At 40.5% G+C, this 16,468-nt stretch overlaps 1 protein-coding gene across 2 annotated transcripts in view; it reads left to right on the forward strand.

Moving 5' to 3' along the window:
- Window positions 1-2,525: 2,525 nt before the first annotated feature.
- Window positions 2,526-16,468, forward strand: part of LOC114350481 (Myosin heavy chain-like) — a 28,457-nt gene continuing 14,514 nt past the window's right edge. For both annotated transcript variants that reach the window (XM_028301308.1, XM_028301307.1), the window contains exons 1-4: window positions 2,526-3,830; window positions 4,869-5,012; window positions 7,260-7,384; window positions 7,973-8,081. In XM_028301308.1, coding sequence (XP_028157109.1) covers window positions 2,709-3,830; window positions 4,869-5,012; window positions 7,260-7,384; window positions 7,973-8,081 — 1,500 coding nt within the window. In that variant the 5' untranslated portion in view covers window positions 2,526-2,708. The remainder of the gene's footprint in view (window positions 3,831-4,868; window positions 5,013-7,259; window positions 7,385-7,972; window positions 8,082-16,468) is intronic.

Here is a 16,468-nt window from a genome sequence, read left to right on the forward strand (position 1 = left end):
TACAATGAAAAGATTGCGAGTACGTTAGGTTACGCATTATAATCGCTTTCGTTGACTACATCTGACACTTGAGTTACATAATTTTTGGAAACTCATGGTCAATGTAACCATTTGCAAGTTACGAGTATAAGCNGTAAGTATAAGCTGACAAAGGTGATTAAAGGTTCATCAATGCTTTTAAGTTTGATTGCCATCGCTGCACGCCGGCTGATCGCGTTGGTTTGGCTGAACCTTAAGTGTCTTCCGCCACTTTTTCTCAGCAGCAACCGATAGGTATTTTGTCAAAAAGTAGAGCAAGTATTAAGGACATGCATTTTATAAATGCACATAAGAATGCGAAACTCATTCTGCAGATAAAGGACTTATCTTACTGGCAATTGAAACTGAAGATTACAACTTAAAATTTATATTTCTGTATGAGTTTAATCTGCGTAAGATTATGTCACACTCCTTGTAAAATATTACGATCTTAGCCTTAAAGAAAGACTTTTAGTACCGCACATAAACGACATCAAATGACTGTCAATCATTTCTGAAGCTTCCGAGCTGAAAAGTTTAAATGTTGGCAATACGTGACCGGTTGCATCAAGCGCATTGGCAGACCAGACGGCCGGTTATTTATTCGTTGGGCGGGCGTGCGCGCGCGCCGAATCGGGACTCGGGATCGAATAAGGGACTGCGCACATTGTTGGGACGGCAAGAGATACTAAGCATCCCTATAAGCGCACACACACCTACGACAATTTATTATGACACGGTATCCCGATAATGTGCGCCGTCCCTAACTGGGATTAGCTCTCTTGAATTATGTACAAACTTTTTTATGCATCAACTTTACAGCCTTGGCAAGAGGCCATTTGAGCATTACTGTAAATTGTTAAATGTCTTTTACGAACCGAAAAATAATCCACAGATCAAAAATGTCGGGTTAAAAAATCGTAGTGTGAAAATTGTTTCTGTAACATTAGGAATAATACGAAAAAACAACATGTTGGCCAAAATTTGAAAACAGTTATTCATCGTTAAATTAACGACTGAAATAAAAAAAATGGGAGCATATGTCATAACATCTTTGAACAGATTCTAGAATAACTAAAAGCTACTAAACAGAATCTCGGTCAAGTCAATCAAAGCACATTTTTAACTATAAAAATCTGATTTTGTAGGTTACCTAATATTTTCACCAGGCCATGAAAAACGATCAGTGTACTAAATTAGTTAAAAGAAGCCTGTGACTTAGCTCATTTTATTTAGGCTTACCGAAAAATCTAGTATCTTTCAAAAACTTCAATATTTTTGGGACTAAAATAACGCTAGTTAGTCTTTACATTGCGTCGTGATTAGAAAATTTAAAGAGTGTAAAGAAGCTCTAGTAGAGTTGAGTTTAGATTATTTCTACGTAACACTTGCCTATCTAGATCCACTTAAAACGACGTGTCCAGATAATTAAAATAACATAATTTATAATTCTGACGGCTTGTGCAGTGTTTTTGCCAGAAATGTGTGTCCTCCGCATTCATGTTCAGAACATTTACAATATAAAATTTTACGTCAACATTCATGCGTCTTTGGCGAAAATACAGCGAATCACGTCAAAGGCTCATGTTAGTGTAAACGTGAACGGTTTACTCGTATTTACCAGCGTCCAAATTATTTGGATTGACTGCTATCCAACAACTAAGAATTTGATATGTACATAGTAGGTATACGAGAAGCAATCATTGCAAAGCCTACAAATAATTCTTAAAAAATACTTTCAAACCAGAGTAAGTGTTTTTTTTTTTGCCCTAGGTTTAATTTATGATGCGAATTTCTCTCCTTTTTTTAATTCGTTAACAATTATTTAAATTTTTTGTCCAGTAACGTTATTCGTGTCTATCCACAAATACTCTTACCACTAAATAGCTGAATCACAATCTAAAATTATGCAACGATACGTTATAGCCGCTAGTTAAACAATAATACTGAATGCAGTTGAAACCGCTATTTTCCGTGTTTACTGTTGCATAAACCACTGTTTTACTAATCATAAATCGCTAAACAAACAGACCTGCGGCCTTCAGGGTTTCCGGTCCGCTACTCCTGCGCAGCGTCTGGTCTGAACCAATGACATTCTTATCGATGACCTGGTTGCCTCATCGAATGATTAATGAGCTGTCGATGGAAATGCGTTAGTTTGCATTATCGACAATGAGGTGACAATTACAGTAATAATTGTGTAAGTCATTGGTGCATCAGCAAGAGTATCGAATAAATGAGAAAATCAGAAGTTTTAAAGTTTTATTGAACAAAAACAAACGATATTTCTCTCAACCACATCCAAATTCTTGGAATTGGCACTTTATAAAGACAAATCGACATTTCGACCGGCTTTAAATCGAAAGGACATCGTGTGTTTTGTTTGTATAGCGAATAGCGGACGACGAACGTCCAAAATTTTGAAGGTCCAATGCGTGTCACTCTCTCGTGCACTTCGACATCTAAGTAAACCAAAATAGTCGAGCGGCTGAGTCGGCCCGGCGACCGAGATAGCGGCAGTTACTCCGCGGAGCGCTCTCGCGCCGGTTCTATTTCGAAACCATGTCCCGAAGCATCCCGCATCGCCCGCGACAATAATACTGCATCGCGCGTGAAATGGCACTGGACTTTCACCGCGGGAGACACTTCCGCCAATACAGGAAACGCAAGCGAACATCAGCTTAGACGATATGCCGACCGCACCGAACGGCTGCCCTGATGCCGTCAACGGCGTCAGCACATCAACCCAACTCAAACTCCATATTCCAGAACACAACGGCACCAATGGGTCTGTACCCTCAACCAACGGAAATGGAATTCACACAGAAAGAAATGGAGTACTCTCTCCGACTAACGGAGCACTGTCGCCAAATTCCAATGGACCACTATCTCCGCCCATTTTGGATGCGACCCCAAAGAAACCGCCGAAAGCACCGCCAAGTAGACCCATACTGCCGATGAAGAAATCCAAAACGCTGCCTATAAACTTTGACGAGAAAGTTCCACCAAAGACTCCGACCACTCTCTTGAATGGAAAGAAACTTTTTGTCACGAAGACTTTAAATGAGGTGCATACGATTCACCAAAGTCCTCTAGAAAAATCTATTGTGAATCGGTCTCCGAGTCCTTCTTACAGAAGGAGCATATCTTCAGCTTCAGTAGAAACTGGTTCAATAGCAGAATTAGCCAGGCGACATGTACCAAGTAACGTGTTGACTTCACGATCTCCAAGTCCATTGTCATACAGCAGCGTCAGAAGTTCTGCTAGTCAATATTCGACTTGCAGCAGCAATGGAACATTCGTGCCACTCTCGCGTTCTTCGAGTATGAATTCGACTCTTTACAACAGGACACCAACACCACGCAGAATGTACCCTCAATCCTGCGATTTCTCTGAAAGTGTAGATCTTAAAGAACTAAGATCCAAAGAACAGGCGCCAGTTGTATTTGACGCAAACTTGAGCTTCGTTCTTGGCTGCAACAGGCAACCAGTCAGACAAAGGTTTAAGCCAGTAGCAGCGCATTTAGAACAAGGAACTTCATCTAACTACTTGAGCTCGAAGATTGACAACTTTTTGAAGAGAACTGATCATGTCATGGATGAATGGCGAAGACTTGGTCACAAAGATGAACCAGACTTGGATATGTATTACGACGGAAGGAAGAGGAAGGTCGGCCGATCCAAGTCGGCGACAAACATCATGATTAAAGGGTTAACTTTGTTCAGTAGAAGTGGAAGCAGGGCCAGCAGCATATGCCGATCCTCCAGGGGAATATCGGAGGACCGCACTACGGTCTCTGAAATGGACGAGGTTCGTGATTCATTGCACAATCATGTTTATTTCCAGGCGTAAAAACATACGAAATAGTTACGCGATCTTGAAGACACGGCTAATGTGTGCTAATAAATAATAGCCGGCTGTTTGAGATGGTTTTACGCGCTAACGGTGGCGCTTGCGATATACATCGTGCAACGCGCGCGCACTTGAGTCTCTTGCCAAAAGTTTTTTCATTGTTGTTAGTTTACAAATCCGTTAGATTCTTGCTGTCCATCATCAGCCCATTTTTTGTCACTGTCAGTCACTTCGAGGAAGTTCTTATTTCTGTATACTTTTAACTGTGATTCGGTGCGCGTTTGGCAAGCAGTAAGGTTTCTCGTTGCGATTCCGTCAAACCGTGGTGTGCACCGGACGGGCCACCTACTACGGACGTCAATGCGTTCCAATTTTAACCTGTTGTCTGAAATATTGCGTGCTCGTTAATGTTTCATTCATGGGCGTCGTTGATAAATAACGCTTCAATTACCATAATTACTGTCCCGCCGAATGACTGACGCTCGCTACTTTATGGAGGAGTAAGTGATTTTTAAGCAATAAAACCACCGCATTGTTTACCGTTATGGTCTCGTAAAGATCCATGATTGGCAGCTGAGAGATGCATATTGAATAAAATTACAGGTTTATTGATGTTATAGTGAATTATTATGAATTAAATTTGACTTGTAAACACAAAATTATCACGCAAATTATGTGGTTTACCAGGCCAGTAAAGCTATAATAAACACAAATTAAAATCGTATTTCTTTTACGTTGATGACATGATATTGAGAGAAACTTTAAACTCTTCTATATCATGTTTACGATTTCAGAGAAATTCCAGTTTCCAAAATTATAATTATTATTTTTGCACTTTTTCAAAAACATTTCTTGGTATTTTTCCATGTTGTGCGTGATACTATAAATCTTGCCAGTTATGACTCTAGCATGATGATGAAACCTAAAAAACATTTATTTTACATCGCAGTTATTAGTTTAATAAAAATTTGCTAAAACAATTTTATTTCTTTACAGCTCTCTGAGGTGGGGGGTGAGTTGGCTGAGGAGCGAGCGGCGGCTGCGCTTGCGACCGAGCGCGCCGACGCAGAAGCGGCCGAGAGACTGCGCGTCGAGAGGGACAACCGGGACCTCATCACCAACAACCAGAGGCTGCAGCAGGTACTTACCATAGAGTCTACCCTACAAGTTACAATACAAGTTAGTCCTGAAGTGGGAGACGACTTGACTGAGGAGCGAGCGCTGACTGCGCTTGCGATGGAGACTGCGCGTCAAGAGGGACAACCGGGACCTCATCACCAACAACCAGAGGCTGCAGCAGGTACTTAGAGTCCTAGAGTAGAACCTTCGAGTCTACCCATCAGCACAGTATACTGATAGTCCTGAGGTGGAAGGTCAGCGGTGGCTGCGCTTGCGACGGAGCGCGCCGACGCAGAGGCGGCCGAGAGACTGCGCGTCGAGAGAGACAACCGGGACCTCATTACTAACAACCAGAGGCTGCAGCAGGTACTCACCTTAGAGTCTACCCATCAACACAGTATACCTACTGATAGTCCTGAGGTGGAAGGCCAACGGCGGCTGCACTTGCGACGGAGCGCGCCGACGCAGAGGCGGCCGAGAGACTGCGCGTCGAGAGAGACAACCGGGACCTCATCACCAACAACCAGAGGCTGCAGCAGGTACTTAGAGTCCTAGAGTAGAACCTTAGAGTCTACCCATCAGGACAGTATACTGATAGTCCTGAGGTGGAAGGCCAGCGGTGGCTGCGCTTGCGACGGAGCGCACCGACGCAGAGGCGGCCGAGAGACTGCGCGTCGAGAGAGACAACCGGGACCTCATTACTAACAACCAGAGGCTGCAGCAGGTACTTAGAGTCCTAGAGTAGAACCTTAGAGTCTACCCATCAGGACAGTATACTGATAGTCCTGAGGTGGAAGGCCAGCGGTGGCTGCGCTTGCGACGGAGCGCGCCGACGCAGAGGCGGCCGAGAGACTGCGCGTCGAGAGAGACAACCGGGACCTCATTACTAACAACCAGAGGCTGCAGCAGGTACTTAAGAGTCCTAGAGTAGAACCTTAGAGTCTACCCATCAGGACAGTATACTGATAGTCCTGAGGTGGAAGGCCAACGGCGGCTGCGCTCACGACAGAGCGCGCCGACGCAGAGGCGGCCGAGAGACTGCGCGTCGAGAGAGACAACCGGGACCTCATTACTAACAACCAGAGGCTGCAGCAGGTACTTAGAGTCCTAGAGTAGAACCTTAGAGTCTACCCATCAACACAGTATAATAGTCCTGAGGTGGGGGGCGAGCGGTAGCTGCGCTTGCGACGGAGCGCGCCGACGCAGAGGCGGCCGAGAGGCTGCGCGTCGAGAGGAACAACCGGGACCTCATCACCAACAACCAGAGGCTGCAGCAGGTACTTACCTTAGAGTCTACCCATCAGCCCAATGTGGTTGTGTTCCACAGTCGATGAAGCACATGATGTCGTGCCCTGTGTGCCCAACCAACTGCACGCAGGAAGATTTAATGAATGCTGCTGACATCGCCCCTCTTGTAGCGGAGTTTTGGGCGGACACTGTTAGGTTTGTTGTCGACACGACAAGAAGAAGATCAGCCTAGTATAATAATAGTCCTGAATCCTGACTCCGCGTAGAAAGGGACAATAGGGACCTCACCACCAACAATCAGAGGCTGCAGCAGGTACAAAGTGTAGCTACCAGCACAGAATTTATTAAGTAGTCACCACAACAGTGGGTTAAGTGATAACATAGCAACTGACCGCTTTTTATCTCTATTCTAACAGCAAATTTACTTAATAACTATAGGTACTGCTAATGATAGGACAGATTAGGTGTCTGTACTAACTTAAGACAAGTTAATAATTCTTATGTCAATAATGCATAGTGTACGCAGATAATAATATAAATATCTGATGCATTTATTTAAGAAAAAAGGGTTCAAGAGATCGGTCGTGACTTTAATTATTTTAAAAGAACAGAAGAGTTCTATCCTAAATAAACTCTCTAACGACGTCTAAGGAAATAAAATGCTGGTAAGTACGAGCACGGTACTAGTGTTATTCTCAAGTTCAGAATTTAGATGTTACCTAATCGTATGTAGTATGCACGCACATGTTTCGATTGTCTAAATAACTGCAAAAATTAATTTATAAGTAATTGTATGCTTTGAAATTCGTATAATTTGTAAATGAAGTTAGCGGACGCGACTTCAAAAGCAATCGATTGAAAGTAAAAAAATAAAATGTTGTGTTTTGCGCTCACCTATCATCACTGGCGATTAACTTCATATTTATTATTACTTGGTGTAACCCATTGAAAGAAAGGAAAACGTTTATAGCTGGTGACGTCAACTACCGTATTCCTAAACGAGTCCCTGTTTTGTTCCAGGCATCCGAGCGGTTGGAGCTGGAACTCCTGCACTGGCGCTCGGCAGAGAGCGGCGGTGCCGAGCCGTCTGACTCCGAGGGCTCCGAGGCCGACGCTAGCGCCACCGGGGAGAAGTACAAACGAAGGTAACATATTGCTCCATTATGGACTCGCTCGCCGGGTGACTTTAATCGCCATAACTGTTTCGTCACTCATACCAAGTCCCTGGAAATGTATGGTGGTGTACGCACGTAGTGACGTGACAGTGACAAACTTTTTTGTCACCTCCATAGGTACCTACATCTCTATGAGAGTCACCCGTGCGCGCGCTCCCATAATCTTTGATGCAACCAACTTATGACTGAACTATAGTTAGTTACATAAAAACCTTTGGGGAGTTTTATGTAGACAGGTAGACCCATAGTGAATTTCAGACCTTCATGATCATCATCGTCATCCGATCGTTTAATCTCCACTACAGGAGAACGTTCCTCTCTAATTTACCAGAGGCAGATGTAACTGCCGGAACATAACAATATTGTTACTATGCGAAGTCGAACGCACAGCGTTGAATAGCGCTCTGTGATTTGTCCGCGTGTGTGTCACTCCGCCACTCAAGTATTAATAGGTTTTTGGGCCCCTGTGCATCTACGCGCACTGTAAGACCTCATAGTAATGTTTGTGAATACGGGTGTTAATGTTATTGTTAATCTACATGTATCTATCTCCTGTAGATACGAGAGCGCCCACAGAGAGGTGCAGTTGTTGCGCGCGCAGTTGCGTCGCCAGCACGAGGACGACTTGGAGCAGCTGGTCTCCGTCAAGAAGCAACTCGAGAAGAAGGTGAGCTATATGTTGCGGTCTCTGTCTGGTTCTACCGTGAGAGTTGACAGCTGTTCGAGGCGACAATAACCGAACGGTGTCGTGGTCTCCGTCAAGAAGCAGCTCGAGAAGAAGGTGAGCTATATGTTGCTGTCTCTGTCTGTTTTTACCGTGAGAGTTGACAGTTGTTCGAGGCGACGATAGCCGAACGGTGTCGGTGTCGGTCTGGCTGACTCTAGATCTGAGGAACGCTAGTTCGCAGCACGAGGACGACTTGGAGCAGCTTGTCTCCGTCAAGAAGCAGCTCGAGAAGAAGGTGAGCTATATGTTGCTGTTTCTGTCTGGTTCCACCGTGCAACTGCTTGAGCCGACAATAGCCGAACGGTGTCGGGTTCGGACTGGCTAACTCAAGATCTAAGCAACGTTGCCGCGCTGGTTCAAACCACGTCGCCGCTGGACTATTGTGGTGTATCCACTCGTAATGCAAGCATATAATATTTATCTTAGCATGAGTAACTGAACATTCATAAAATTATGCACATTTTTCCATCACTCACGTGTATTTGGCTATTGGCAAACAATTTTAGCCCATCCTGTATATCGTACAAAATCTTGTTAGAATAGTTGTAACATTGCTTACTTACTGCTAATTACGCGTGGAAGAAAAATGTTTAACTTAAAATAATGTAAAAACATATTAGTTTATCAAAAGACGTTTCGTCAAATAACTTACCTTAATAGAAAGTTAATATAACAGCGCACGGAAATTAGTTTCAATAAATAAGCAATAAAATCTGGGGGCACNCCCCCCTAGACAGAACGCACTTTTTGATCGAATCGAAAATCGAATCCGTCAAAACTCCATACAAAAAAGGGGCTTTTCGACCACTTATCGACCGGTTTGCGATTATAATTTGCACTTTGTCTAGACCCACAGAGCATGACACATGCTGAGCGGTGGCCAGTTTTGGTTCTAACTTGTATCTGTTATCTGTTTTTTTTGTTATCTGATTTTGTGTGCTATATTTTAAGTTGGAACCAAATAAATGTTTTTCTTTTTCTTTCTTTCTATATCTTGCTGTCTCTGTCTTACCCATGGGCATACCCAGGAGGCAAGGGAGGGCAACTGTCCCCTTAGAAATCACTTTGAAGGAGCTAAGTCGAACGATCTGACCTAAAAATCGGACTTGTCCCCCCTAGGCCAGAAGCTGGGTATGACGTGACTGTGAAACAGATTCTAACCACTTAGGTCCAGTTTCCTTCAAAGCGGAGAGGAGAGGTGATGTGGAAATAACGAAATCGAAATATTCGAAAATGTAATCACATAATTTGCTTAGCATTTGAATACAAAAGTATTTTCATTTAGAATAATGTAAAAGCATATTAATTTATCAAAAGACGTTGCATATAAATAACTTAATAGAAAGTTAATATAACAGCGCACGGAAATTAGTTTCAATAAATAAGCAATAAAATTCATATTTATTATATAGAAATTGAATCTCTGAAACAGATTTTACAAGTCCAGGAAAATTATTTATGGTATTTCTTGGTAATGTTGTTAATATAAATCCGTAATTCAATATAAAGTCCTAACCAGAAACTTGGCAAGATCATTACTTATATAAATCCTATAGAAATTATAACTGCATTTCTGAGAACGAGATATTTATCGTTTATATTAACAAGCTTGGTAGTTGTTTGTGAATTGGCAAATGCACAGATTAGGATTTAAATAATACAATATTCTAGTTATATTTTGTTTATCCATAGATTTTCCAACAATATTTACGAAAACATTCCTTTCAAATATAGATAGACAAACAGCATTGTGCCAAGTTTTAGTTAGTTCGATTAAAGTTTTAACGATAGCATGAAGCAAACTTTATTATTTTATTATAATATTAGTAGGATATTAGACTTATACCCGTTTTCACCATCAATCCATAATTTTTATGTGATCCCATAGCAACACATAACATTCGAATTTTGTTTTCATATGCGTCACTTAAAATTGGGGATTGATGGAGAAAACAGGCATTAGTGCCTTTTTCCTGTGATTTAGATTTCGGCACGCGTGTGGATCTGATACTAGTAGGTAAGCGTGCGAGTAAAATCACACTGCGGGTTGCACGCAGGACAAATATTTTGTATTATGTTCAGACAATCCGCGTTCCGCGTGCGTGTAGCCCGCGTAATAGGAAAAACATGTATGAAACAATGTAATGCGGGCAGCGTGCTGAAATCCGCATCACAGAAAAACGGCACTAATAACTGGATAAATATCCAGATTTCATGCTAAGTTTTAAGTAGTTAAGTATTTCGTTTAGTCAGGTCTGCAAACTAACTGCAGTCCATTTATGCTGGTTTTCTATATTCAATCCTAATCCAAATCCGTCCGTCAACTGTCAAATTTTAATGTTTTTGTTCAAAATATCTGCGGTTTTCGATGTACTTTTTACATTTTCATATTGTATAATGGTGCGTCCACATTGGGCGAACGGGCTCGCGCGGCACGCTGGTCATCCTGCTCACCCTGCTCTTGAGTGAGCAGGATGTCGAGTTTGCCGCACGAGCCCGTTCGCCCAGTGTGGATGCACCATAAGACTATTTAAACAATATTAATATGTAAACGCATCGAAAATTGTGGATATTTAATCTAAAACTGAATTACCTAATTTGAACAAGGAATGAATATGGGAAAAAATCAATCTAATCAAAATTAAATAAAGGGCGCGTACGAATACTCCTATACCATCGACCACTGCTATGTAGGTTACGCCACCAAGTGCGTTATCTATAAGTACGTAATGTAAGAGACCTATCGCAGATCATCCTTGACGAGCTCGGATGCTGATAGCACGACAAATCTGATATCATCTTAGATATAACTATTTTATAGTTCTTATCGGGGCATGCGGACGTTAAATTCTTTTATTTTTATTTAATTTTATTTTTATTTACTGCGTATTTTGGTGATGTAATTTTTGTATTGTAGTTTTAATAGTTATGGATAACGAGGAAGATACATTATCTCTTGAGGTATGTACACCAAGTGGATGCTAAACTTCTTTTAATATCGGTTATTGTAAGTACTTTTATGAGCCTTACAAAAAAAAAGTATTACAAAAAAGTGAAACCCGGGATGAACAGTGAACATTGGTTTAAAACGTCATTTCCATACTAAATGACAATTTTAACTAGTTTAACTTTTTGTAATAAGGGAAAAAGTTTGCGAATATAAGAAAAACAATAAGTATTTGCTACATATTGGATCCCAGAGACAACGCGAATAGTAATTTCCAACTTATAACAACAATTTTCCGACAATTTCACATTTTCCATCTGTTTTTTCTGTCTTTATATTTTGGCCGCAGTAACCTAACACTAATTATTCCGTGTAATCTCTAAAAACCAAGCAGATAGCGAGTTAACAAAACAAACTGTAATGTCACAACAGCAGTCAGAATGTAATCGCTTCGAGCTGGCTCCCCGCCAAGCGTCTACTATAAATTCTATTAATTTATAGTCAACGATTGTCCCATGTAAAAGTGCAGTAACCTCTCATCTCATCATATTGGGTTTCAAAACTGTTTTAATAATTATAACTGCGAGTATTAATAGATATCTCGTAATATAAACTTTCGAAAAGTTTAAAAAATCTCGTCGAGTAATGCATTTTCAGAATCTAACCAATCTTTCTCAGACTGTAAACTTTTTATCGATACTTAGATAGTTTAGTTGGGCTGATAAAATCAATTTGAAAAAGTATGAAAGTATGCACATTTCATCGATTTGGAATCGACCAACTGTCTGAAATACAAATTATCGGCTGATAAAAAGTCTGCGGGGATTGTATCTTACGGCGCGTTAATTTTGGCGGAATGAAACATTATAAAATATCATCCTTCTGTCTATGTCTACCACAGATAAGGATAGATGCAGCATGTGTCAAAAATTGTATGAAGCCGAGCGTGCCACTTTTTAAACGTCATTAGTGTCATTTTAGCGAATTTTAGTGATTGCCGCAACGTAAAAGTAATCGTATCATCGTACTGCATTCGCATAGTCATCGAAAGATATCGTGCGACTCGATTCGAAAATTTATTAATTCCGATAATACTGATATTTTGTTAAATTTATAGCTAGTCTGACTGTGGATTAAAATAATTTTGTAGCGGTAAACGTTATTCGATATCATTAATTTGCAAATAATATTTTTGTTGTGCCTAATGTTTATGAAAGTAATGATCGTTATTCCATTATGTTAAATAGTACTACTAGTAATTCATACTTAATTCCATACTTTTAAATATCCTAGTAAGTACCTGACCTAGTTACATAAAATAAAGACTATTAACTCAAGCTTTTTATTTTTGATAAAATGTAAAAATGCGTAGTTTTGCCAATACGTTTTGTTTCATAAAGCTAAGTCAGGTACCTAGTTTTGAAGTTATTTCTAAACGACAAAATTCAGATTTCAAAAGATTTTTCTTCATAATTATATTATAAGTACAAAAAATAAGTATTGTGCTTTAGATGAGCCCTATAAAATAACCAAAACAATTAAAAAGGTTTGAATAAAATTGTTCTTCCGCCGTCATTTATAAAAAAGGTAATGGCAAAATTATAGAACTTCCTTAGGCAGATGCCTCTACTCTGTCTATTTGAAAAAGTCTGGCACTAGGGGTTTCCCGGGGGCCCGATACAAAACCAAAAACATCTTTATTTTCCTCTTTAAATAGGTAAATTAATTCTTACAAATCGTCAAATCTCATTATTTTTTTCACCCTACCAGCGTTTCAATACAAAAACTTGTCTGGTGTATGAATACACGGATCAGTGTGTGTCATAAGTTATGAGTAAGTACGGTTCCTTGGGATCGGTATGAGTGCACCACATACAGGGACCATGGTTTTAACTCTTAAGAGTACATCGCAGGATATGTATTAAAAACAATGCTACTTTATACTTCTTCTACTGCTACTTTATTCAAATTAATTATTTGTTACTTGTGCTGTTAATTACAATTCTCAATCCGTAAATCATTTCTTCTTTCTACCGTGTTCGTACTACTGTCCTCGTAAAATCATCGTAACCGATTGTTGTAATCGGATTACATGAACATCACTCGACCATGTATGTCCATTTGGACATATCGGAATGGCACGCTTTGACGATCAACTTGCTGTATCTACTCTAATCCATATCTGTGATGTCTACTGCTGGTTTGTTTTGATTCACTCATTAAATAACAGCTTTTTTGTTTATTCGCAGGTACAAGATGCGTACGAGGAGGTGGAGGAACAGAGGGCCGTGGCTGCCCAATGGAAGCGCAAGTTACAGAAGCTTACCAACGACATGGCCGACCTGAGGTCTCTCCTCGATGAGCAGGTAATGTGGACCTTATTCCAAAGTGTAGGTATATTTGTTCCGAAGCAGTTGGGTTTACCTAGCTGGGGACGTGTGAAAGACTTTTTAAAAGCGTTTTCCAAAAATAAATGGGTTTTATAACTTTTAACTGGTATGATTAAGCCTACAACAATCACTTTCCTTTGCACAATGGAAATCCCTTTGTGTTCGTCAATAAACCGACAGTACCTACGCCAAACGCTCGTTCGAGGATTCCACACTACACAAATTGGACTCGTCTAGCGTAAACCCACCCTAAGGTGAAGCCAGCTTGCCCAGAAGATGCTTGTTCACTCGTGGCTTGAAAGCCTTAGGATTATGACTTTACATGAATTAGGCTGTGTTGCACCACTTTATTTTAACCGTAACAATAACCGGTGCTTTTTGTATCGAGTTTGACAGATTTTTGACGTTTGTCAAAGTTAAAGTAAGATGTTTCAACTCAGCCTTATTCTTTACGCAGCTTAACTAACAGCATATCCTTTCCAGACGTGCCGAAACAACCTCCTCGAGAAGCGGCAGCGCAAATTCGACGCAGAATTGCACGGCGCGCAGGAAGAGCTGAAACGCGAGCGCGCGGCCAAGGAGCGTTTGTCCCGCGAGCGCGACCAAGCGCACGCTGACAAATACGCGCTGGAGCAGAGCCTCTCTGTAAGTTGATCATCATTATCATCGCCATTATTATGATAAAAACTCTACTTCTGGCCATTGATCGTCATCATCATCCTTCCACATCCACGTCCACTGCTAGAAAAAGAAATATACATGCAGGCCCCTCTTTCCCACTGGGCACTCTGGGCACATGCCCAGGGCTCCGAGATCGAGGTTGTCATAAAAGGTCTATCTCCAGGTGAAAGGGGCTTCCTTTGATCCTTATGTGCCCAGGGCCCCTAGTGCTATACATAACACAAGCACCATCATCGGTATTTTATTTTGTAGACAGGCAAAGGGGCTCATCATACTCTATATTTTCTGACGCGGTTTCCACTCCAATCCACCCTGTGACAGCTGTTTCGTCATGAAACGTTTTTGAATTTGGTTTTGAGCTATCCTGTAGTGGCGTCAACCAATCTGCCGTCTGATATCCGAAGTCTGCTGCTATCATCTCATCCCATGACGTCAAGCAGTGCTAAAAACTATAGCACTTTGTGACGTCACGCGGAACTTCAACGCATCATCATTACTTTGTGATTACTTGTTTGTCGGCCGTTTGGTGTAGTGGTTCTAAAACGGACTACTATGCCGAGAGGTCCCGGGGTAGAAATTGAAATGATGAATTTTAATTTCTGTGACAGGTCTGGGTGTTACTATGTATAATATGTATGTATTTAAAAAGTATACATGTAGTATATCCGTTAAGCTAGCACCCATAACACAAGCATATTAATTGCTTACTTTGGGGCTAGATAGCGCTGTGTGAAATTGTCGAAACTTCACGAGCTCTATCCAACGGTATCAATAATAGCTTACAGAATAAATTGGATCTATCCAAAAATTCAGTGTTTCCATCTTCCATACATTTAGTACTATCACAGTCATGGCACTCATCTCTTGATAATATTATAGCAAGTAAAGCCTAAAACTAATCTTATCCACAAATAATTTTAAATAAGATGCAAGTTACGAGTTTATTTAACTGACTTTTTAAGTTTATTATTTAACAAAAAATAAATAACACTTCTAATATTGTGTGGTTGGCATACATTTAGTATGGAAGCTGGAAACATTGAATTTTCGGATAGTTCCAGTTTATTCTGTAACCTATTATTGGTACCGTTTGAAAGAGCTCGTGAAGCACTTTCAGGATCTGTAACCAGTTTTTCAATATCTTGTATAGTTTAGAAATAATCGAATGAGATCACTTATCGTTTCCACCCTGTATAGATTAGTAGGATATTAGACTTATGCCCGTTTTCACCATCAATCCCTTATTTTTAAGTGTAACATAACAGTCGAATTTTGTTTTCATAGGGGTCATTTAAAATTAGGGATTGATGGAGAAAACGGGCATTACTGCCTTTTCCTGTGATTTAGATTTCGGCACGCGTGCGGATCTGATACTGGTAGGTACGCGTGCGAGTAAAATCACACTGCGGGTTGCACGCAGGACAAAGATTTTGTATTATGTGCAGACAATCCGCGTTCCGCGCGCGTGTAGCCCGCGTAATAGGAAAAACATGTATGAAACAATGTAATGCGGGCAGCCGCATGCGTGCGGAAATCCGCATCACAGAAAAAGGGCACTAATAACTGGATAAATATCCAGATTTCATGCTAAGTTTTAAGTAGTTAAGTATTTCGTCTAGTCAGGTCTGCAAACTAACTGCAATCCATTTAACGAACAAAAATCAGTCTAATCAAAATTAAATAAAGGGCGCATACAAATATTCCTATACCATCGACCACTGCTATGTAGGTTACGCCACCAAGTGCGTTATCTATAAGTACGTAATGTAAGAGACCTATCGCAGATCATCCTTGACGAGCTCGGATGCTGATAGCACGACAAATCTGATATGATCTTAGATATAACTATTTTATAGCTCTTATCGGGGCATGCGGACGTTAAATTCTTTTATTTTTATTTAATTTTAGTTTTATTTACTGCATATTTTGGTGATGTAATTTTTGTTTTTAAAAGTTTTGATAGTTATGGATAACGAGGAAGGTACAGTGTCTCTTGAGGTATGTACACCTCATGGATTTTAAACTTCTTAATATTGGTTATAGGTAACTTTTATTAGTCTTATTTCAAAAAGTTAAACCTGGGATGAACAGTGAACACTGCTTTAAAACGTCATTTCCATGCTAAATGTCAATTTTAACTAGAGTTTAACCTTTTGTAAGTAGGTAATAAGGGAAAAAAGTTTGCGAATATCTATATATATAAAAATGAAACCCGTTTCGCGTTGTCACGGCATCACGTGTGAACGGCTGAACCGATTTCGATAATTCTTTTTTTTAAATGTTTGTGGAAGTCCAAGGATGGTTCTTAC

The sequence above is a fragment of the Ostrinia furnacalis genome, unplaced genomic scaffold, assembly GCF_004193835.3.
Source record: "Ostrinia furnacalis isolate ACB-3 unplaced genomic scaffold, ASM419383v2 OfSCF0912, whole genome shotgun sequence".
Taxonomy (NCBI): Eukaryota; Metazoa; Arthropoda; class Insecta; order Lepidoptera; family Crambidae; genus Ostrinia; species Ostrinia furnacalis.